General features: G+C 41.9%; 2 protein-coding genes across 4 annotated transcripts in view; one reads left to right on the top strand and one right to left on the bottom strand.

Moving 5' to 3' along the window:
* PUS7 (pseudouridine synthase 7) overlaps window positions 1-21,436 on the bottom strand; it is a 29,268-nt gene extending 7,832 nt beyond the window's left edge. Inside the window, exons 1-13 of one of the 3 annotated variants that reach the window (XM_083701505.1) lie at window positions 20,808-21,436; window positions 18,962-19,004; window positions 17,225-17,623; window positions 14,968-15,052; window positions 14,758-14,859; window positions 12,897-13,041; window positions 10,084-10,101; window positions 7,734-7,845; window positions 6,066-6,143; window positions 5,443-5,571; window positions 2,222-2,347; window positions 1,719-1,780; window positions 276-436 (exon numbers count right to left, since the gene is read on the bottom strand). In XM_083701505.1, the coding sequence (XP_083557631.1) occupies window positions 276-436; window positions 1,719-1,780; window positions 2,222-2,347; window positions 5,443-5,571; window positions 6,066-6,143; window positions 7,734-7,845; window positions 10,084-10,101; window positions 12,897-13,041; window positions 14,758-14,859; window positions 14,968-15,052; window positions 17,225-17,592 (1,386 nt within the window). In that variant the 5' untranslated portion in view covers window positions 17,593-17,623; window positions 18,962-19,004; window positions 20,808-21,436. The remainder of the gene's footprint in view (window positions 1-275; window positions 437-1,718; window positions 1,781-2,221; window positions 2,348-5,442; window positions 5,572-6,065; window positions 6,144-7,733; window positions 7,846-10,083; window positions 10,102-12,896; window positions 13,042-14,757; window positions 14,860-14,967; window positions 15,053-17,224; window positions 17,624-18,961; window positions 19,005-20,807) is intronic. The other 2 variants (XM_083701507.1, XM_083701506.1) reach the window with 2 other exon arrangements.
* The window catches only part of BCAP29 (B cell receptor associated protein 29), a 920,634-nt gene that overhangs the window by 676,526 nt on the left and 218,848 nt on the right, over window positions 1-25,260 (top strand). The gene's annotated exons all lie outside the window — the stretch shown is intronic.

The following is a 25,260-nucleotide window of genomic DNA, read 5'->3' on the forward strand; positions in this document are numbered from 1 at the left end:
TCTGAGCAGACATATGTAAGGACTGCACTGTTAATGGTTTAAATACACGCCAGAAAATACTAGGGGCCCCTGGCTCAATTTACATCTTTAAAAAACAATTCCCTTTGGCCTGGCAAGTCAGAACTAATAAAACCTAATGAAAAATATGGAAGGGAGGGGGAAAATACTTCTCCAGTAGGCCATTTACCATTCACCATAAATTTGACTTCACCCCCAAGTTGTTTTCAGACATGCTCAGAGAGGGTCTACAAAAACAAGCAAACACTTCAACTTACTATGCCAAATGCAGAGACTATATTCTTCAGTCCGTACTTTGAAAGTCCCCGGAGCAGCTGTCCCTCCACACACCGTTTCACGGGCAGTTTTTTGAGGGCCGCATCTGGGTCTTTCGTTTTTGCCCACTCCTCTCGGCATTTTACCAAGTATCCCTTTTCAGCTGCAACGACCATTTGCATAAATGGGAAGCGCTTTAATTTCAACCCATGTGAGCGGGTTTCCTTTTTATTTTTAAAAGGAGTTCAGCTCAAAAACAGGCCCACACAGAACCTAAGTCAATGGTATCTACAACACAAAATCCATCTCAGCCAGTTTCAAAACTATCCTACATTTTCAGTTAACTATCTGGAACAGATAGCAACATGCTATATTGCACACCTTACTCAACTTCCTTGAGGTTAGCCCCATTAAAGTCAGTCTGAATTTCAGCAAATACCTATCCGCTGGGTGCATTTGCAATGTACGCTGTCTGACATCTAGACCCACAAACCAGCATGCTTGCCCTTAAAATCCATTTTCCTCAGAGCTTCATGTTAACTGTTAACTACTATGGGATGCAAAGATTTGGAACCACAGCTGTCCCCACATATCAAGTGGGCCACCTATATTTCCATCTTCAATTTGTGCTATTAGCTGGGTTTTTAACTATTCCCTACTCTGCAACCCACATATCCTTTTGTTTCCCCATTTTAAAACTTCAGGATACGGCATTTCTGAATTTAAACATCAAGCTCCATCCTACAATATCAGCTTACGATACTTAGTATTATAGAATCAGAACACAGTTTGAAATGAATTAGGATCTATATGTTGGACACTGGCTCATTTGACAGCAATTCAAAAATGTGCCATTACCATTATTGCAGTCCTGTGGAATGCTCTGTAAACAGAGATTCAGCCGCTTCTTTTAAACTTTAAGCAGCTGTTGGAAACTGCTCTATGCTGCCAAACTTTTGCTGGCAATGAAGAAAATATCCTTCTCAGTAGATTTCTGATTTTAAATTTTTATATTGTATGGTTTTATGTATGACTGCGGTGAACCATTCTATTACTGTTTTTTTAAAAGAATACAGTGCTACCTCTGGTTACGAACTTAATTAGTTCCGGAGGTCCATTCTTAACCTGAAACAGTTCTTAACCTGAGGTACCACTTTAGCTAATGGGGCCTCCTGCTGCTGCCGTGCAATTTCTGTTCTCATCATGAGGTAAAGTTCTTAACCCGAGATACTATTTCTGGGTTAGCGGAGTCTGTAACCTGAAGTGTGTAACCCGAGGTGTTTGTAACCCGAGGTACCACTGTAGCTGTTTATCGATATTTTTATTAATATAATCACTTGCTTTCAAAACATAAACAGGCAAACTATATAGAAGTGCTCCTTTGAGTATGTAAAACCACCGTTGAATGAAATTGAGTCCAAAATGGCTAAAAAAAAAATACTTGCCTCCAGGACGTGGTTTTAGGATTAAATCGATGACTTCATTCCAGTTATTCTGTAGTATAGCTCTAAAAATATAGAAGAACACCTGGTTAATATTGCATTGCCAGCAAGGGAGGAAAATCCTGAGAGTCTGCCAAGGCAAAATACAGAATCACTTGAACCAACAAGTGGGTTGGGTTGCAGTCTTAGGTTTCAAAGGAAAAACATGCAATTCGGATAAAATGAAAACTTTTTACAGTGTGCATTCAGCAGCCAAAATTTTAAACATAGTATTCCTTATAGCAATCATTCCCATAATCCTATGGACCAGGAGATTTATGATTTTATTTTATTTTTTATTACTGAGAGGGGGCTAAAGCTGAGAAATAGCAGCCCATTCCAGGCCAATTAGCAAGGCGACAGGTGATCTGAGGTTTGAATCTGTATCTGTCAGGCCCCAAATTCCTACTCACTGGGCTCCCAGGTGCTTTAGGGTGCCACATATATGCCAAATAAGAGGAGCTCACCTTCCAACTTGATATGTAGGGACAGCCGTGGTTCCAAATCTTTGCATCCCATAGTAGTTAACAAACCCAATTTCCCTGAGAGACTGCATGGCATGTTGAACTTGATCATCGGTCCCAGTTATATTTCTGATAAAAGAAAAAACTATTTTAGGAGAAAGTACATAGGCACACACCGTGCGTTAGAACGTAAAGATAAAAGTCACGATGAACTGGCACATGTACAGCGCAGTCCTATGCACAGACGTATTCAGAGGTCAATCCCACTCAGTTCAGCTCTTGCTTCTCCATTGAGTGTTTGGGTTTATAGCCCTGAGTCAACAGGAGCAAGGAAGAAAAATCAAGTTTACCTGCAAAAATAGCTTTTCTGACTAGATCAGTTCTCAGACCCTCGCCTACTTCTGATGCTTCACAAGGTATTTGTCCCTCCAGTCATAAGGGATTGAAATTTGCATTAAAAAACACCACTAAGGAACCAATCCAAACCCCAGATCTGCCAGAATGAGTTAGTTAGGATCCAGCAGATCTCCAGCTCAGCTGGCTGAACCCTGGCTTAGCTATAGTGGCGTAAGTCCTCAACCCCAGCTCAGAGAGAGATACACAGGCTTAAGTTCTACATTCTGGGTCTGGTGTAAGCCCCCCAAAGGGGCATTGCAGGGCATAGCTGGACAGGGTGGGGGTGGTCCTTTGCTGAATCCTAACTCTATTCAGCCAAGTCACATGACACACAACCCAACGGAACAGGTGGTGTAAGTAAAACACTACTCCAAAGGCTTGCTTTTCCTCTGCCAGCAGTAGCTTCGCTCTTGAATGGGTTTTGGATCTGACGTACTTTATACGAACTAATATCAGTGTACTGGAAGAAGCAAAGATCACCAGTGCTGAAGCAATGATTCTTCAACATCAACTTCATTGGACTGGTCATGTTGTGCGGATGCCTGATTATTCCAAAGCAACTACAGTGGTACCTCTGGATATGAACAGGATCTGTTCCGGATCCCCGTTGGCACCCTGAAGCGAACGTAACCCGCACATGCGCGTGTCGCGACTTACCGCTTCTGCACATGATGTCATTTTGACTGTGCATGCGCGAGCGGCGAAACCCAAAAGTAACACGTTCCGTTACTTCCGGGTTGCCATGGAGCGCAACCCAAAAGCGCTCAGCCTGAAGCATATTCAACCTGAGGTATGACTGTACTCTATTCCAAACTTTAAAATGGAAAGCGTAAAGCTGGTGGTCAACAAAAGAGGTTTAAAGACTGTCTCAAGGTGAATCTTTAAAAATGTAGTATAAACACCGACAACTGGGAAACACTGGCCTGCGAGTGCTCCAGTTGGAGAACAGCCTTTACCAAAGGTGTCATGGGCTTTGAAGACACTCAAACTCAGGACGCAAGGTGGCAGATGAAGTTGATGGACTATATGGAACTGGCGGAAATGACTGGCAGAATCCGAGACCAGGGAGAAGAGTCGGTGGAAGAAGACTGGAAAAAGTTTAAAGACTATTTACAGAAATACTGTAAAATTAATGAATGTTAGAAAAATGTGGGAATTAAGTTATATGGCTTTAGTAGAAATGTTATAAGGAATTAAGTATAAATAGATTATTAGAGTATTAAAGGAAAAAATAAGGTTAAAATATGTTAAGATAATTATAGGATAGAAAACAGAGGAAGGTGGAAAGGAATTGCTGAAACAATTAACAGAAGTGGAATACAAAAAGGGAGGTGTGAGGAGTCGTTGAAATAAGTGAATGAAAGATAAGATATTGAAATTGTTTGATGTGTTTTAAACTGTTTTTGTTTTGTTTTGTTAGTTTAATGTGTTAGTGTTATGTAGTGTTTTTGTATTGTATTTTTTTTTTAGTGTTTAAATTGTTGGAAAAGTAATAAATATTATTTTTTTTAAAAAAACTCAGGACGCAAGGGAGAAACGTGCTAAGAGGAAGGCACGCTTGGCAAATCCACACCGTGATCAACTCCCGCCCGGAAACCAATGTCCCCACTGTGGAAGGACGCATGGGTCCAGAATTGGCCTCCCCAGTCACTTACGGACTCATTGTTAAAACCATGTTTATGGATGACAATCTTACTCGGCTACGAGGGATTGCCAAAGAAGAAGACTTTATACCAACTTAACATGGTGTCATTGTTATGACTGCTCTCTGAATTGCTTAAGATTGTCAAGCAGCCAAACCCTGGGCAAAGTTCCAGATTCCACAACTGCAGAGCAATCGTGCACAGGCGTGCAAACGCTGCCCTCGCAGCTGTTCAGGCAGAGCTGCATCCAGAAGAAAAAGGCATGATAAAGAAAAACCAGGCTGTGCAAAAAAGATTTTTTAAAAAAGTATTAAAAAGAAAGCATCATGTTCAGGGTAAATTAGACACACTTAAGTCCCATTAGTAACAATTTAGGTTCCACTGAAATATATCGCTTAGATCCCACTTATGTAACATACAGTGGTACCTCGCAAGACGAAATTAATTCGAGTTTTTTCGTCTTGCGAATTTTTCGTCTTGCGAAGCACGGATTCCCTGGGTATTAACGGTTTTAAGAAAAAGGAAACAAACTTGCAAGACGTTTTCGTCTTGCGAAGCAAGCCCATAGGGAAATTCGTCTTGCGAAGCAACTCAAAAAACGAAAACTCTTTCGTCTTGCGAGTTACCACTGTACTTTAGCTTTTGCAATGAAATTTTACCTTCCTTTCCTCTGCAGCCCCCTGAATACCCTCCAGGGGGTGGGGGACTCTGGATCAGATTTTGGGGGGGACACAGGCAAAGGAGAGAAAGGGAAAGTTATGCTGCGCAAGCGGAACGCTGCTCATGCAGCATTGAATAGAACCCAGTGGGTCCAATGCAACAAATTTAATCTGGATCTAACCCACCATGTTCAAATCTGGGATATTCTTTAATCTGGATCTAACCCACCATGTTCAAATCTGGGATATTCCTAACATTGATGCTACCAGACCAATCACCTCCCTTTGTTTTATCTTGGCTATAACCCTGGGTAAGAAAAACAAAGCTGGACACATTTTTGTTGATGATTGTGAAGTCCAGAAGTCTCTTTAATACAGCCCCCACTCTTAGATGAATGGATTTTCTATCTCTCCAACAGAAAAAAATATATAGAAGACCAAGACAACTGTGATTATCGTATCTTTCACACAGCACACTGGGATTTAACATAAAGCACTAAACAGCCTTGGAAAACGGAACTTTTACCTGAGAACTACTGTGAAATGATTTCCTTGCAATTCTCCCAGCTTTAGCGGGTGGTTCTTGTAACTGAAGTTTCCAAGCTTGAAATTCATCAAGCAATTATTTAAGTGAGCCAGCCTTTGTGCAGTGATTCTAAACATGGAGACAGAGAGGGAAAGATTTCACAAGAAACGGGGTCTCCACACAGGATAATTGATTTTGGAGTTACTGTACAGTGACTGAAGCACAGGTACAAACTGTATTTCTGAAATCTATTTCTGAAACCGTGATTCCAGCAGCCCGTTCATTACATCTCTTTAACACTCATGCCCCCAGTTTAAAACTGAGGGTTTTCAAATCTAACTGCAGCCACTTACTCTGCAGAATTGGGGGATGACTAGATACAAATGCCTTGGGTATTTACTGAATGCCACAACACTTTTATAAAATCAATTATTTCCATCTTGCACAAAGATTATTTTTATATTGTGATTTTATTTTGTGAACTGCCTTGAGATCTATGGGTATAGGGCAGTATACAAATTAATAATAATAATAATAATAATAATAATAATAATAATAATAATATCCAAATATTTCTGTCAGCAAGCCAGGTAACATTTAAACACCGCCCTGCTTCTACTTACCTGAGAACAGCGATCTCTTGAACTGTAATAGCCCTTTTGTCTTTCGTCCCCATGTATGAAAATATGTTTGGCTTAACTCTATAAAAAAATGAGAAAGAAAAATGTTCAGCACTAGCAAAACAGGCAGAGGAAAGAAGCGTAGAAGTTATTACCATTGCTTGCCAACAGTGTTTCATTTAAATAAGCTTGAGAGCCAGGTTCCCGCTAGGGCGACTTTGAAAGGGGCTGCATGTCAGCAGGCGGACAAAGTTGGTGGTGTAACGGATGTGACTCCTACCTCTGTACAGTAGGCTACCTTCCAGCCCTGCAAAAATGTCAGTGCTCTCTACAAACACACACTCCTTTTCATCCAGGCAAGTGCGAAGCACTGTTACAATTAAAGGACATATTCCACCCTGTAACAGGACTTGCACAAGGGCAGAGCACGACCCACGGAAGCCTAGTCTCGGAAGAGAGGGTGGCCTGGGGAAGGGGCAGGGCTTGCATGAGTCTCGAGGGTCAGAGAAGCCATGGGGACCACGTCTGGCCTCCTCATCTGAGATTCCCCATTGCTGATTTGATCCATAATCATGCACAGGAGAGAAACTCAAGAGACATAACAACAATCTGATCCAGTTAAGAGTCATTTACCCCCCAAAAAAACTCCCCCAAATAAAAACAATCCGTAAGGATTTCTGTTTGCCACCACTTGAATAACTTGCGAGCCGATGCCAAGTGCAAACTTTTTATTTATTTCTACCCTGCACTTATGCCGAGGCTGCTTCTCTTGAAGTTCAGTACAAAGCAGAACAAAAATTCAGGGAAAGAACTTCCGACAGTCTAGGCGAAAAACACACGTCTCTGTCTCACCACGGTTACCCGCAATTAGGAGCCAGAGCGCACAAGTCAAAGCCAACCTTTTCCTTCTATTATGTGACACCACAGTTAGTCTTAGAAGTTGCCAGCTTGACAGGACAAAAGCAATGTGCACTGTGCCCAAGCTGATGTAAAGACTGAATTTGGAAAGAAGTATTTGAACACACACAAGACTGGACACTGAGGTCCAGCTCTGAGGGCCTTCTGGCAGTTCCCTCAGGGCGAGAAGTGAGGTTACAGGGAACCAGGCAGAGGGCCTTCTCGGTGGTGGCGCCCTCCCATCAAATGTCAAGGAAATAAACAACTATCTGACTTTTAGATGACATCTGAAGGCAGCTCTGTTTAGGGAAGTTTTAAATGTTTGATATTTTATTGTGTTTTTAATATTCTGTTGGGAGCCGCCCAGAGTGGCTGGGGAAACCCAACCAAATGGGCAGGGCATAATAATAAAATTATGGTTATTACAATGCATAGGATTTAAACTGAATGAGAGAATTTATCCCTGAGGGTTCGAAACACTATTTTTAATAACATATAGTTCCCATGGATGCATGGTTCTCTCTATCTCTCTCCCTCCCGTTTTTGTAATGGAGTCTTACTGCCTCAGGATTCCACAATGATGAAAAATTACAAATTGTTACACACGGGCTATACATTATTTCCAAAACTGACCACTAAAAAGCAACTGCTTTACCTTCAACATGCTGCAATGTTCCTCAAGCCAACCATCTCAAAGGATGACATTTCTACCACCTATCAGAAACAGCAAGTCTTGCAGATTTACTGTCCCCTCTTGTCAAAAGGTTGACTCACCTTAAAAATCTCGACAGCACATTGATGGCATCCATGGTGTCCTTGTTCTCTTTGTACAAGACAAAGTGGCAATAACTTCCCCTAGATTTGGGCCAAGAATGTTTTCTTGGATCTTTAAAGACAAAACGTTAAAACATACAAAGTATTAAAGTATGGCCATTTTCACTGTTTTCCATTTAGGGTTGTTGTGGGTTTTTTTGTGTGTGTTTTTGTAATTCAGACAAAAAGAAAGTCTTGAGTAAATCTCTCTTCCCCACCCCCCCTGCAAATCATTTGTACACTTGCTGGTGCTTTATCCATTCTTTGTGGGGGTAGAATATATCAGGCTTACATCTTCCTTTGACAATGCTAAATTCCTCTTGGCAACTTTTTTAGGAGTCCATCTGAACACTGCAAAGATATGCAGCATAATTCATCCCACAAAACTAAGTGTCGCCACCTGAAAAGATTGTCGTACCGTAGCTTGCCCATACGCAGAGATGTCAGGGGTCCCACCAACGAAAAAAAATATTATATTGGATAGTCTTAGGGCAAAGTCACACATTATTAATGCAATGATTACACTTCTTGCCAAATATTTCATTCATTGCAAATGTGATGCTGAGGCTAATGCACTGGGACAGAAAACAAGGAAGTTCAAATCGCATTTTCCTTATGAAGACTCTTGGGTGGTTTTCAAAAGCGCACTCGGCTGGTTCACACTTAATACCAAACCATGGTTTAGTGTTGTATTACCAAGCCTGAAGCTAGTATGCTCCTCCTCATACTCCATTTTTGACAAACCTAATTAAACAACGTTGTGCAAGCAGAGGACTTGTCCCTAAAGTGCTAAACCATGGTTTGGTAGTACATGTGAACAAACTCAATGGTCTTCTTCCCATGTCACAGTAAACCAACCTATGGTCTACCTGGATTGTGAAGGCTGCCATGGAGGAGCTTGCAACCGCTTCACTCCTCCCTGGCCTTTATTACTCTAAGCTGCACCCAGTTAAGTTGAGGTTAGGCTTAGCGTGTCATCCAAACCTGGGACTCTCCTCGCTAAACACTATCTGTAGCCAAGAACAAACCTTGTTCCCACTGCGATCAATTATGGTACATCACTGCATTCAAACAGGCTCTGAGAAGACATAATGCCTAAGAATTGTTTGCTCTCCTTAACTATGGTTAGATATGGCGAACATTTACACCATGGTTCAAAATTGGGCAGAAACTATGGTCAGAACATGCAAACCATGGTTCACATTAATCACTGTTAAGTGTTATGATGCAAATGTATCCTCAGGGGTTTGAATGTTTTTCTTTTTCTTTTAGCACTTAATTCTCTTGTCTTCTGTTGTTTCAAGTACAAGGAAAGGCATTATATATAGAGAACAATATTAATGGGTTATAATTTTCTGAATGATTAACTGCTATGGTCTGTAACCAAGCAGAGGGACAGTACTTACAAACGCCTCAGGTTACAAACGCTTCAGGTTACAAACTCTGCTAACCTGGAAGAGTTATCTTGAGTTGAGAACTTTGCCCCAGGATGAGAATGGAAATCATGTGCCGGCGGCGCAGTGGCAGCAAGAGGCCCTATTAGCGAAAGCACGCCTCTAGTTAAGAATAGTTTCAGGTTAAGAACGCACCTCTGGAACGAATTAGGTTTGTAACTAGAGGTACCACTGTACTTGGGATTATTTCCAAATTACTTTGGTTAAACCATTTTATTTATCCTTTATTTCATAAAATTTACATACCGGGGAAAAACCCTCAAGGCAGTTTACAAAAAAAGCGATGTAGAATGTAAGAATTCTGAGCATATTGAAAACCTAACTCTCAAAGAGGCTATCTATATTAATATTATGACAATTAGGGCTCATATTTGTTGAGGACAAATTTATTTTTATTGATTTATTTATTGTGGCTTTTGTATGCTGTAGCATAACAATGCTTCTCTGGGTGGCTCACAGAAAATGAGCGAGGGGCAGATGAGGCTTGCCCACCTGGTCCTTAACCTCCACTCCTTGTGGGAAAAGAAAAGGCTTAAGGAGCGAACCCTACACAAACCCAGAGTGGAGTCCCTAAGATGGTGGTGCCTTATACACCTCTTTCCGGCAGCTAAGTTGGTGCCAAACATCTTGCTCTGCTTTTCTTTGAGCCACATGTTGGGCAACAAGATTCCTGAATTACAGGGGTCTAGACTAGGTTACCCTTGTAGTCCAACTCTATGATAGATAGTATTGGGCTGGAGAAAGGTTTATTTCCGTTAGTCATGAAATTGGAAAACTGTTTAGCTGGTCTAAATTACTGTCGATTGGATTGGCATTTCATTTTTTCCTAACATGAAATGCCAACATCTCTTTCTTACCTGTTGAAGTTCTGACCTCTGTTCATAGGCATGGGGTAAAGAGCATAAGAGAGCAATGTTTTATTTTGTTTTTATTTTTTAAAGGTATCAAGGTGCTTCAGATGGGAACATGCAAGTTTATGTGTTATAAACGCTGCAGATGTCTGGAGCATTCAACAGTGAATGTGGCGACTGACGTCTATTTAGACAGCTATGCAATGGAATCGTGCAGAGGGAGAAGTGAACAAATGGAAAGGTTTCAGCTACACACGCAACAAACTACACTGAGGACGGCGACGCAAAGAGCGGATAAACAAAGGTTATTAAGCGTTCCATGTGTTTAGAACAGAAGCGCCTGCAGAATCCAGTTCCAAACTGAGAGTCTAATTAATACAAATTTCAGTGAGTCAGGTTGTGTCGTCCCCCAACCAGTACAGAATACAGTGAACTTGCAAATTCTTACGTAGGAGGAAGTTTGTTCAGATGCACTGAACAAATTCACTTGTACTAGACGTCTGGGAAAACGTATGACTGTCTGAAAGGTCACTGCCTGAAGTTTGGTAGCACCATACAAAGACATTCACATCACCCCCTCCCTTCAACCATTTTAGATAAATCATCCAGATAACATATGCTAACACATGCATTTTGCTCCAACAGTAGGGAAGATGGAGAGCGTGGCTTGAGTATTTCTGTTTGTACCTGTAAACATGCATGCTCCATGCACAAGGCATGCAAACATGGACTATACTTAAATATATTCAGTGCAATAAAGAAATTCAGTGCAATTGACAACCACATCTCCCCCCAGATCTTTAATATCCTATTTTGAATCACATTAAATAATAATAATAATAATAATAATAATAATAATAATAATAATAACAACAACAACAACTTTTATTTATACCCCGCCCTCCCCAGCCAAGGCAAGCTCAGGGCGGCTAACAAGCAATAATAAAAACAAGTTGAATGAATACAACTTAAAAACAAAATTAAAACACAACATTAAAATATTAAAATGTAGCCTCATCGCAGGAGAAAGGAAAATAAAAAAGAAAGAGGGGGAGGGAATCAAATTGATTCTAAGCCGAAGGTCAGGTCAGGCGGAACAACTCTGTCTTGCAGGCCCTGCAGAAAGAAATCAGATACTGCAGGGCCCTGTTCTCATGAGGCAGAGCATTCCACCAGGCCGGAGCCAGTGTTGAAAAGGCCCTGCCTCTGGTTGAGGCTAATCTAACTTCCTTAGGGCCCGGGACCTCTAGGGTGTTGCTATTTATGGACCTTGAGGCTCTCCGTTGGGCATACCGGGAGAGGCGGTCCCGTAGGTACGAGGGTCCTAGGCCGTGATAATAAAAATAAAATAGGCAATATAGATTTCACAGTTGTGAAGAGCAACAATATTCTAATTCCAAGACACAGAGCAGCTAGGATTGAGAAATGTATCTGCTTAAGCTGACGTTTTTCACTCTATGGAGATGAGCATCATCTACTGACTGCTGTTTAACAGATCAAGATGCCATAAAGACACAGAAAGCAAGCCGGGATATTTTTCTCCCAGTCAATCTTGGCAATATGCTGGGAAAATGCCAAGCTGCAGAGCAACCTACTGGTTGACTGGTTTTTATTTAAAGGCACAAAGAGCACATAAAGACAGGGGGGGTTTTCTAGTCAATTTTAAAAGGAACAAACACGGATTTAGATCAGAAAGCACCAGGCAGGCAGCGCTGGAACCTTCTGACAGCCTCATGTAAGTCTTTTTATTGTTAATTTGTATTTCCGAACAGATAAAATTTGTGCAGAAGTGGGGCATGACAGATTTAGCCCCATCCTCAGGTAGCACCAGACTGCAATGGGTCCATTCATCCATACAGGTGGTTAACCTGTTTTGGTTCCAACTCCCTTCATTCCCACCCAGCAAGCCCCATAGTTCAGGATGATGAGAATTTCAGCACAGCAACCTCTGGAGAGCAAAAGGTTAGCCATCCATGCTTTAATTTTAAGCCTGGATATTTTTTCTCCTCTACCAATGCTACTCAGAAGTAACTGTGTTCAATGGGACTTATTCCCAAGTAAGCAGATAGCATGGAAGCCTACAGGGTCCCGTTCCCCCTTTCCAAACTTTTTCCATTTTTAGACAGTAAGACTAGCATTTATTTTAAAACAGATACATTTTCTAAAATCCTCGCAGATTTTTTAATGCTTGCTTCCTCAGGTTTATGCGGAGGTAATTATTTTAGCAATTCCATCATACAAAATAGTGTTTCAGCAACATAGGTTGATCATATAACCCCTGCAACTTCTTTTAACTTTATTTGTACAGCCTGACTGCATGTTCAGACCTTTTTTTAATAATAATAAAAAACCCTACAGAAACCGCATTTTGAAAGGAGGGGAAAGGCTGAGCTTACATCAAATCTGCTTGTTCTACAGTTACACAAATCTCTGCGCAGACCCAAACTAGAATATTACCATTTTCCACTACATACTTATGGACTGTCTGTTACAAGACTGTTATTTCTTTAAGGACAATTCTTCCATAGCTTTGTAAAAACGCACTTAGCAAAAGTAAGTACACAGGGTTTTACTCTCCCTCCAAGACTTCCTACCATCCTATGTGACTTAAACTAACACAATCAATGCCTAATGAATGTTGATTTTGATTAATTGGGCTGCAATCCTACACATGCTCACTTGGAAGCAAGCTCTGTTGAGCCCAACGGGACTTGCACCTGAGTAGACACACCTGAAATTGCAGTTAAGACAGATTTTTACACAAGGGTATACTACGGAGCCATTTTTGTTTTGAAAGTTTCAAATAAGGCCAAACTCACTTGCAAGAGCCTTTTTTCCAGCTGCATGATAAGCAACGATGTATTTTTTCCCATCCCGATCCTCTGTTTTAGTCTCTAGCCCTGGAAACAAAGATTTTACAGCCTGGTGCATAACAGTCCTTTTTTCCTTCGTGTCTTCAATGACCTAAGCAGCGGCAAAAATAATAATACAAAAAGTGATAGCTTAGTTGGTTTTTAGCTTTGTAGTTTCTTGGTGATATTGGAGGCCTGCAAGACCTCACTGTATTGCTATTTTGTGTACTCTGAAAAGCAATAAATAACCAACTTAAAGAAGGGGGGGGGAGAGAAGTAAACATCATCTCATAAACAGCAGATGAGGACAGAAGCCCATTTCTGACCATCACTAGCTGAGACAGCCGGTGGGGGTTAGGACTGTATGCTCCTCAGGAGAAAAAGAATTCTTTGCACATTTTAAAAGAAAAATAAAATAGTACATAAGGGAGAAAGCTAAGATTCAACCCTTATTTGACTTGCTAGATTTTTCTGTATACAGGGACTAAATTCAGGTGCCCAAATCTGAAGTGACATAGTCTAGAAATGGTGAAGGTCCTGCGTGAGTGTCTGGAGTCGGTTGGAGAATGGATGGCAGCTAACGGATTGAGGTTGAATCCTGACAAGACAGAAGTACTGTTTTTGGGGGACAGGGGGCAGGCGGGTGTGGGGGATTCCCTGGTCCTGAATGGGGTAACTGTGCCCCTGAAGGACCAGGTGTGCAGCCTGTGAATCATTTTGGACTCACAGCTGTCCATGGAGGTGCAAGTTAATTCTGTGTCCAGGGCGGCTGTCTACCAGCTCCACCTGGTACGCAGGCTGAGACCCTCCCTGCCCGCAGACTGTCTTGCCAGAGTGGTGCACACTCTAGTTATCTCTCGCTTGGAGTACTGCAATGCGCTCTATGTGGGGCTACCTTTGAAGGTGACTCGGAAACTGCAATTAATCCAGAATGCGGCAGCTAGACTGGTGACTGGGAGTGGCCACCAGGACCATATAACACCGGTCCTGAGAGATCTGCATCGGCTCCCAGTACTTTTCCAAACACAATTCAAAGTGTTGGTGCTGACCTTTAAAGCCCTAAACGGTCGCGGTCCTGTATACCTGAAGGAGTGTCTCCACCCCATCGTTCAGCCCGGGCACTGAGATCCAGCGCCGAGGGCCTTCTGGTGGTTTCCTTGCTGCGAGGTTACAGGGAACCAGGAAGAGGCCCCTCTTGGTAGTGGTGCCTGCCCTGTGGAACGCCCTCCCAGCAGATGTCAAGGCAATAAGCAACTATCTTACTTTTAAAAGACATCTGAAGGTGGCCCTGTTTAGGGAAGCTTTTAATGTTGGTGCTGAATTGTGTTTTTAACATTCAGTTGGAAGCCGCCCAGAGTGGCTGGGGAAACCCAGCCAGATGGGCGGGGTATAAATAATAAATTATTATATTATTAAATTCACTTTTCCTGTCATATTATTCTTTTAACAGATCTAATCATTTAATCCAGTTTTCATAATCCCTTAGAATAGTAAGGAGACCAATACACCAAACTACAAAAAAAATACCACTCTCATTTGCATTTAGGCAAGCAGCAGGGTATATTCCCAAAAGGAAAAGGCCTACTTTGCTCCTATATGTAAATTTAGTCACAAGAAGCATTGTTTACCAGCGTGATGATGAACGTAGAGGATTGTAGTTACTCCCAACTTTTCTGGAAATTTAAGTAAAGAAGCCTTGCATCTTTTTATATACCCTTCACAGGTGCATAGTCCAGCAAAATCAACTTACAAAACAGTTTGATCCTGTTGCATCATTTTGCCAACCATTAACTTGTTTATTTATTACCTTTGATATTTTGTCAATTACCTCAATGGCCACACTGCCTTCTTTATTTTTAAAAAGCTGGAGGTCTTCTAATCGCTGCTTGTCTTCAGCTGACAACACTGTGAAGATCTCCTCAGAAGGATCCTATAAACACCACAAAATGTTAAGTAGAAATCTGTGCAAATCTTTCAACCAAGATTTGAATTATGGCCTTCCACATTTGATGATGGAAGCTAGGAGGAGAAAAGTTACCTCTTTATCTAAAGGCACAGAGAAGTCGTCCAAATGGATGGTTTGCCCGTCTTTTCCTATTTCATGAACAACGAAATCTGAATATCTAAGTAGAAAACAAGACAGAACAGTCAACAGAGAATGGGATACAAATGTCAAATAAGAGCCTTTTCAGCTTAAATTGCAACCCTGAAGACACTTCTATACTTTTAAATTTGGGACTGAGGTCTATTAACCCTTTCACACCAGAAACTAAAAAGGAAGAAACCAAAAAGAAGAAGAATCTTGCTTAAGGGGTAGGGTACTAAATGTAGGATTTATTCTATTTCAGCAGTTTCATTTGCAAAAGGAACAAGAAGGAGAAACACAGTCTAATGAAGAGAAAGTATGGGCTCCCTAAAACACATAACTGAAAGCCTCATAGAGGCATACCAGTAACTGAACGTGTTTGTATTAGGGGATGCCCTGAATTAGAGGACCTTACGCATTATATCTTGTGCTGCCCCTATATCTTGAAGCAAGAGAACTGTTTTTGACACCTATAATGATAAGGTCCCCTGGCCAGAATCCTGCTGACATTACAGACTCCGCTAACCCAGAAATAGTACCTCAGGTTAAGAACTTTACCTCAGGATGAGAACAGAAATCATGCTCTGGCGGCGCAGCAGCAGTGGGAGGCCCCACTAGGTTAAGTGGTGCTTCAGATTAAGAACAGTTTCAGGTTAAAAACGGACCTCCAGAACGAATTAAGTTCTAAACCCGAGGTACCACTGTATCTCCTTGCAGACATTGATAAGTATGTGACCTGGCATGTAGCACTTTTTGCAACTGCCGCCAGGAAAATTAGAAAAAATTATATAGCCGAGATAGCTATCAACTGTAAAGGAGATGAATTTATTTGACCCCATCTATATCAAGCTCTTTCTCACTAAACTTTGTACATAATTGTCTATTGTATTATTTAACATTTCTTTTAATATGTCAGCGGCCCCACAGTGATTTTAGCTTATAATTATTGTCTAATGTTTTAATTTGTATATTAAGGAGTTTCTATGGCTTTGTGCAGATTAGGTCATGTTCTGACAATGCAAATGTTTTAAGTTTTTGTATCAAATTAGTATATATTTTGATTGACATTTTACACATTGCAGCAGCCTTCGGCTATAAGCAATAAACTTGACTGACTGACTGACTGACTGAAAGCCAAAGTGGGAAATGTATATCCCCTTCCTCCTCCAAGTTATTTCCCTCTCTCTTCCTGGCATTAATTGTGTTTTCACCTTACACATCTGGTCAGTAAGCCCAAGAGGCTCAGTGGATTAGACCACAGCGCCACCCGCGTCCTGTATCAATACCAACCATAGTCAACAAAAATCAGAATTCCTCATGGCTGCAGTTCAAGCTAGGATTTCAAATTCCGTCTTATAAAAGAAAACCATGGTTTGTGCAGATGAACTCACAACACAAGGACATGGTCAATGCTATAAACTAACCCTCACCTTTTTTACAGTATAAAGGGGAATTTGCTCCAGAAAGGGGGGAAAGCGTGCATTCAAAAAGGCTGGTTCTCAGTTTACAAGGAGTCAAGCTGACACCTGCAGAGAGTGGACCCGTCCGTTCTTAACCTGAAACTGTTCTTAACCTGAGGTACCACTTTAGCTAATGGGGCTTCCCACCGCTGCCGCAACACAATTTCTGTTCTCATCCTGAAGCAAAGTTCTTAACCCGAGGTACTATTTCTAGGTTAGCAGAGTCTGTAACCTGAAACATCTGTAACCCGAGGTACCACTGTATTTAAAATGCATCTCTGGGTTATTTGTGGGGCAAAGGAATTCGTTCATTTTTTCTTCTTCTCCAAAATATAGTCTGGCCCCCCACAAGGTCTGAGGGACAGTGGATTGGCCCCCTGCTGAAAAACTTTGCTGACCCCTGCTATACATCTACCCCCTCCATCCGACTACAGATTTTGCAGACTGACGTGATTACTTGCTTTATTTTCTAAGGCTACAATTCCCAGAGTTCCCTGTGAAGAGGGACTGGACTGTTAAAACCACTCTGGGAATTGTAGCTCTCTGAGGGGACCAGAGGTTTCCTAACAACTCTCAGCCCCTTTAATAAGCCACAGTTCCCAGGATTTTTTTGGGGGGGAAGCCATGACTTTTTACCGCTTTAAATGCATTGTGCAGATGGGACCCATGTTAAAGCTGAACCAGCAAAAGGGGTTACGTTAAGCATTGATCCATCCACAGGGTTGAGCAGCAGAAGAGTTAGTACTTACCTCTCTTTCAATATTCCAGAAAAGCCCCTGTGAGAACTAACAAACTTAGTTATGCCAACATCTAGCTCTGTCAAGCCGTGCTTCATCATGTCTGCAAAGCTCTCTGGGTCTCCTTCTCCATCAATTTCTTCCAATTCTTCCTCATCTTGGCCTGCACTTCCCTCATTAAGAACTATTTTTTTTGCATCCTCAACTGGAGGTTTGATGGGTTTGCGCTCTGCCTCAGCTTCAGTCTTTTGGTCAGTATTCTCTCTTTCTTTCAGTGCTTCTTCCAAGACCTTTTGCCTTTTGATTTCATCCACGTTAGCCTCTTTGTCCTCAGAATGAGGACGCTTAAGGGATGCAGTATCCACTTCTACCGCTTCCATTTTTAAAGAATAAAGTTGGTGGTATGAACTCCTGCAGAGAAAAAAGTAGACCATTTAACCCAAAAAGATATTCCCTGTATTTTTGTTTATTTATATATCACCATCTCATGACATATCAGTGTAGCGTACAGCAATATGTAGCCAACAAAACATAAAGAACCGTTAAAAACGCTACTAAACTATTACTGGAACGATTAGCTCATCAAGAAAGTTTCAAACAGCTGCAGCAGCCTCTAGGCACAGAAATATCTTCAAGATATACTTGGAAGTCAAAAGTCAGGATTCCTGCCCAATCTCTGCTGGAAGTGTGTTCCACATCACGGGACTAATGACACTAAATATCTGAATTCTAGTTAATGCCCGTCAGGCCTCTGTTACACAGGGGACAACTATGTGTTGACTGTTTTGTGTCACGCCTATGCATTGTGTGTTGCACCCATGAAATTAAAAAAACCTTCCAACAAAGGCAAATGCATTCTTTTAACTGAACATGGCAGACCAAGCTAGTTTTCCATCTCTTTTCAGGCACAGGACCATTGCCCTGGTAGTTTTATGAGAGGAGAATGACTGCTACCCCACAAAAATATGCCTTTGCATCCTAAAATGAGGTTCTTAGGCACAGGCCCAAAAAAGACACAAGAGGGAGAATGGGGAACAATAACACATCAGAGCAATGGATAAATTAGATCCCTACTTGACACCTAGTTTCTATGTGCAGATGATCTTCAATGTGCCCATCTACAGCTTGAAATGATATGGTCTAGGAACAGTTTTGCTGTGGAATGGGTAGATTTTTCTGGGTGATATTGAACTGTGTTACTCAGAGTAGACCCATGGAAATGAAATGACCTATCTTAATTATGTTCGTTAATTTCAGTACGTCTACTCTGAACAAACCTTAGTTTACTACCAGCTTCTAGACCCTAGCATGTCTTCCTGGTTATTTGCTCTTGATACAGCCTACACCATAAGTGTCACCAGTTTCCCCCCGTTGCTTGGATTCCACCCCCATCGCCAAGAAGATCTTCTACCTTCTTTCTGGAACTCACAGTTTCTATCCAAATGCGATTTTGGTTTTAAATGCAGTGTAAGGTAGTCTCTATGGGAGTATATTGTATTTAATATCAGAGTTTTTATGGAGCTAACCAGGTTGGGATAGCAGGCTTGTTGGTTTTTGAATGTCTGATGTAGATTTTTTCAATTTCATTGTTCTGTATGGGACAATGACAATATAGATTATCGTATTGTACCTGCAGGTTGACAAAGAGTTAAAAACCTTCCCCTCCAATAAACCAGAGGAGAATGAACAGGCTACCTAAGGAGGAATGGGAGAGCAAACTTGCTACAAGAAATAATACTGTTTACTCACTTTTTCAGAACAGAGTGCTTCAGTTGGAGCTTCAACGTCCCCTCTTGGATAGGCAAAGGTGGAAAATTATAGAAAAACAGAAAAGAATACCATGCTCTATGGAAACAATCAGTGATAAATACTTCCACACAAGTCCACAAAAAACAAGAAGACTTTGCATTCCCTTCTCTTCCTAAAATTTTTGAATATATTTGTCCTTTGAATCAGGGAAAGCAACAGACCAGTTCCTTTGTCCAGAATATTTTCCCTCTACAGTAGGGGTGAGCAGAAGATTTGAGATTTACTGGTAGATCTCATCTGATCTGCAACAATTCCGTTGCCCAGCCCCTCAGGTTATTGAAATCCCTGATCAGTACTCAGATATAGATGTGCACTTTGTATATGCAGGTGGCTGGGGAGGGAGGGATATAAATAAATGTATTATTATTATTATTATTATTATTATCATCCCAGTGTCTACAACCTCCCAAGTCAACATATTGCATATGGGTCCACCTTTAAGTTCCCAATGCACATCTGGCTCCCCTTGGTGTGCCTTGGGATTTCAGTGGGGAAAACAAAGTACAAATCTGAAATCTGCCCAAACTGTAGCTCTGGAACGTTCAGGACTGCTGATGTGTACATACTGAGTTATATCGAATACAGTGGTACCTCAGGTTAAGTACTTAATTCGTTCCAGAGGTCTGTACTTATGCTGAAACTGTTCTTAACCTGAAGCACCACTTTAGCTAATGGGGCCTCCTGCTGCCGCCGCGCCACCGGAGCACGATTTCTGTTCTCATCCTGAAGCAAAGTTCTTAACCTGAAGCACTATTTCTGGGTTAGCGGAGTCTGTAACCTGAAGCATATGTAACCTGAGGTACCCCTGTATTAATCCTACTCATAGTACTCCCACTTAAGTTACCAGGCATAATTAATTTATGTTCATTTATTTCAGCGGCTCTAGTCCAACTATACTTAGCCCCCCACGCTGTTCCCCTAACCCCAATACAGTTAAAAAAATATAATCCGCGATTTTCCTCCTCGCTGGAAAGGCTGCACAAATTCAAGTTTGAAGTTGGCATTGCACAGCGTGCACCGATTTCCCAAAGAAATGTCATGGGCTGCATGACAAAGCTACGGCAGAATCGGGGCTCCGAGGGGCAGGGTCCCCGGAAATTAAAGGAAGTGAAAACTTTCCCATTGCCATTTGGAATGCCAGGTGTCCCCTTCTGCCTTCACGCAACCGAGCGCGCGCGTGCACGCAGAAAGGCAGCTGGGCGGGGGCGCAAAAGGCACAGCTCCCCCCCCCCGCGCCCACTTTCGAAGGAAGATTCTCTGAAAGCGCTTCGCCTCTGCAGGGGCCCACGCAGAAAAGGCACCGCAGAGGAGCCCCCCTTTCTGGCGAGGGCGGCGGGCGCCTTTTCTTCCCCCCCCAATAATATTTATTAAAGTTTTCAATAATAATACAATAAAAATCAAAAAGAAAAAAATAACAAAAATACAAAAAGTTAAAAACACATCAAGTTTCCATTACTTATTTTCCATTAACGTATTTCCCAGACCTCCTCATACCTCCCTTTTTTGTATTCCAATTCAAATTGTTAGCTCGGCAAATCCTTATCAATAAGTTTTAACCTATTTCTAAACCTTTTTTTTCTATTCTCTTAAAGCATTACAGCTGGAAACCACTTAATTTCTGTCCGACATCATTCTAACATTCATTCATTTTGCAATATTTCTGTAAATAGTCTTTACATTTCTTCCAATCTTCTTCCGCCGACTCTTCTCCCTGGCCTTTTCCCCGTCCTCCTCCACCCCCCAACCCGGCCGGGATCCCCCCCTGCGCCCAGAAACCTTGACCCACCTCTTGACCTCCCGGCTAGCCAAGAGAAGCGGGGCGCACGGCGCAGCCCCGTCCGGCGCCAAGCGAGCCTCGCCGCACACGTGCCCAGCTTGTCCACACGAACTAAAGGCCCGGGCAGCAGCAGCAGCGGCAGGAGGAGGGGAAAGGGGCGGTCTCTCTCTCTCTCTCTCTCAGGCCCACAGGCTCTGGGCGAGCTGCTCAGGCTGTTCCGGGGCACACCGGAGAAACGCGTGACGTGCGCCTTTGCGCGCCGGGCACAGCCCCGGCCAAGCAGCGCGCAGGGCTGCCTTCTCCTCCTCCTCTTCCTCCTCCGGCGCCTGGCTGGCTGCAGGCGCTATGGCTGCCTCGGGACAAGGATCGAGGGGGATCCGGCAGCGCTCGGAGGATCGGGCGCAGCTGGCGATCGGTTTGGCGAGCTCTGGCCTCGTGCGCCTCGCCGGGGGGACCGGGGCGCACCTTGGGGCCACCCTGCGGCGCGTAAATCCCAAGCGGGAAGGCCGGGTAGGCTCCCCGCATTGACCCGGGAAGATTTCCCTTGGAAAGCAGATGAAGAAACCTCTTCGGCCGCCGTAATGGGGATTTGTATGCGAGCTCCTTCGGCGAGTGTTTCTCGAAGGCTACGGGAGAGAGACGTAATCTGGTTCCAGGATGGAGAAACAAGGGGTGGCGTTTCTCCTGCACGCGCCTTTGCTCCATGGGGGATCTTCCCTCTTAGATTTTCTTTTTTTTTCTTCTTCTTCTTTTAAATGAATATTTATTAGCATTTTCAGTAACAACAGAAAAACAAAAAATGACAAAAATACAAAAGTACAAAACTTAAAAACAATTAAAAACACATAAAATTTCAATTGCTTATTTTCTTTTAACTTGCTTCTCAGACCTCACACCTCCCCTTCTTGTATTCCAATTCAAATTATTAGCTCAGCAAATCCTTTTTACTTATTTCTCAACTTTAACTTGATAATTTGTTTTAACATGTTATTATTTTATTTTTTCTCTTTCATCCATTTCCTCAATTTATTTTTACAAACCTTATTTTCATTTAATTTAGATCGTTGAAAAGACCAGTTTTAGCTTATCCAAACTTAAACATCAATACTTATACATCAATACTCATTCTTAAGCATTTTTCCTAAAGTCGACCAAAATTCCCTTCCACGACTTTCCCAATTTTCATACGGATAACAAAGCAGAATAAAAACAAAACAAGTTATAATTATATACCCTTTGGATTCCCAAACTCCACCCACCCCCTTCCCGGTTCCAGTCCCCAGCAAGTGTCCATCAGTCTCAATATACTATTAGCCTGGAGATCTCACGTCCGAGGCTCTTAAATCTCTCTCAGTTCCTCTCTGCCGGCCTCTTTGATAGTCCTCAATGTTGAACCCCAAATCTCGGAGATGCTCCGGCGCAACAGGATCCATGTTTCTTCCAGCCAGACCTCCATACTTAAAAGTAAGGCCTATGGGGGATTTTCTTTTTTTTCTTTTCTTTTTTTTTCCAAACAATTTTTTATTGGTTTTCACAACATTATAAACAAATAAGCACATAAGACAAACAAACATAAATCATAGCCTTATTGAAAATTACACTTATTAACATTGTTAAGTGACTTCCTCGCTTCCCCTTGGTTGCATAGCCTTTTAATGGTTTTCCAAATCACAGTTCTTATAAAATTTAACTTAAACATTAACATCCTTAGATCTTCACATTATGAAATTAAACATATTAATTCATCGCTTAACATAAATAGAATCCTAAGCCAATTAAGTATCTGCAAGCAGTTTTCAGTTAATTTAACTTAACATACAGTGGTACCTCAGGTTACATATGCTTCAGGTTACAGACGCTTCAGGTTACAGACTCCCCTAACCCAGAAATAGTACCTCGGGTTAAGAACTTTGCTTCAGGATGAGAACAGAAATTGTGCTCTGGCGGTGCGGCAGCAGCGGGAGGCCCCATTAGCTAAAGTGGTGCTTCAGGTTACGAACAGTTTCAGGTTAAGAACAGACCTCCGGAACGAATTAAGTACTTAACCCGAGGTACCACTGTATTTAACTAAGTAATAATTAAATTTAATCCACTGTTCCTGATACTCCTCCTTCTTCTGGTTGTGGACTCTTCCGGTTAGGTCGGCAAGCTCTGAAAAATCCATCATCTTCATCTGCCATTCTTCTATCGTTGTTAATTCTTGGGTTTTCCACTTTTTAGCTAACAAAATGCGAGCAGCAGTTGTGGCATACAAAAATAATTTAACATCTTTCTTGGGCAATTCCAAACCTGTTATTCCAAGAAGAAAGGCCTCTGGTTTCTTTATAAATGTTTATTTCAACATTTTTAAAAATTCATTATAAATCTTTTCCCAGAAGTCTTTCACCTTGGGACAGGTCCACCACATATGATAAAAGGTTCCTTCCTTTTCTTTACATGGATCTTCCCTCTTAGAACTGCAGCAGGTTGCCTGAGTATGTAGGCTGCTTGAGACAACTCTCTCACCAATTTGCAGGATCATAATTTTTTATTATTCTCTATACCCCGCCCATCTGGCTGGGTTGCCCCAGCCACTCTGGGTAGTTTCCAACACGCATAAAAACAGGATACCAATGACACCTGCTTCATTCATAGCTACTATACCTCTAACCTCCGTCCAGCTGAGTTTACAGCGGTTGACAGCACCTCTCAAGAGGTGTCTTTATCCCCAGCTGAAGGGGCCTTTTCATTTGATTTGATTTATTGTGTTTCCTTGCCGCTTTTCATTGAAATGAATTTTACAGCAGCTTACAAACATTAAATAACAATAATGTAATAAAACATAATGGGAAAACACCCATGATTTACAAAGTAATTAACATCATGCATGAAACAATTGCAATCTATAAAACGCTATTAACACAGCAGCAACTAAAAAAATAAGCCAAACATCACAATTGCAGCAAAAGGCGTATTAACACGATTAGCAATTGATAATGCTGTTTTATAGATGATAAATGCCATAACAAAAAGGCAACTAATTGATACGGCATTTATCATCTATAAAACAGCGTTAACAAAAGGGCAACTAAAAAAATAAGCTCAGCATCGTTAAGTTCATATGCAATCTCTCCATGCCCCCCGTGATTCATAATCTTTCTATTCAGTTCACTAAAATACACATAAAATACTCATAATGCCCATTGTTAAGACAGCTCATCCAAATGCTACGTGGGCTGGGGTCCTCTGGTCCTCCATGATTTTGAAACGAGTGACCCAGTTCAAAATGTGTATTTTTAAAGTTCTGTTTAATAAGCAGGGTACAAGGTGGTAGACAGAACTCTAGTTAAGTTGGTCAACTCTGGAGGGCTTCCCATTGGCTTGCCATGCATGAAGATAACCAGGCCTTGGTCTCTTATCGGGTACAGTGGCTATCTTTGGTCATCATTGTTCTCTTCACATAATGAAGTGTTCTTACCAGTTGTTTTTTAAGAGTGACTGCCCTTTTGCCACCCTGAAGTATTGCTGGCATTGCATTCGTAACAGACCTTGTCGGAAACATGTAAGCACGGACAACTGGTCTATATACAAATTAAAAGAAGAAAGACCTTTACAGTTCTCTATAGTCTTATTGCCATTTTAAATTAGGTTTGTAGCAAAGTGAAGAATAAAGAACTGTTAATGCATTTTAGTGGGAGGAAGCAAAAGAAGGGAGGCCAGGTCTTCCAGAATGCAGTGAGTGGGAACATAATCAGTAGAATATTGGCTGTGCCTATGCCAGCTTTTTCTCTGAGTGGAGTAAGACAAATTAACTGTCAAAACACAGGCAGGAAAAATAGCCACTTGTTACTTTGTGGAAGTATTTCTATACTGCCATATAATAAAACAGCAAGGCAGTGCACCATATTAAAACATAGAAGACCTGCTTATTGCAGTCATTTATATCCAACTTTTCTGCACCATGTGTCATTGAGGTAACTAAAGATTACTAAAAGTTTATTGTAGGGGAATGTCTTGGAAGAATATGAGTATCTTGGTTCAAAACATGCTATTTCCATGCAAATCCTAATGGTCACACTCCGGCCAAATACATGTCCTGCGAAAATATATACCAAAGGTATATTTACATGCCACTTCAGAGGTAATATGCTACAGATCTTTCCAGCATTCATATGTTTAGCTAGATGGTACCTACTATGTTGGACGGTGGTGCTGTGGTCTAAACCACAGAGCCTAGGACTTGCTGATCAGAAGGTCAGCGGTTCGAATCCCCGCGACAGTGTGAGCTCCCGTTGCTCGGTCCCAGCTCCTGCCAACCTAGCAGTTCGAAAGCACACAGTGCAAGTAGATAAATAGGTACCGCTCCGGCGGGAAGGTGAACTGCGTTTCCGTGCGCTGCTCTGGTTCGCCAGAAGCAGCTTCGTCATGCTGGCCACATGACCCGGAAGCTGTACGCCGGCTCCCTCGGCCAGTAAAGTGAGAT

This window comes from Podarcis gaigeae (assembly GCF_964106915.1).
Source record: "Podarcis gaigeae genome assembly, chromosome: 10".
NCBI classification, from domain to species: domain Eukaryota; kingdom Metazoa; phylum Chordata; class Lepidosauria; order Squamata; family Lacertidae; genus Podarcis; species Podarcis gaigeae.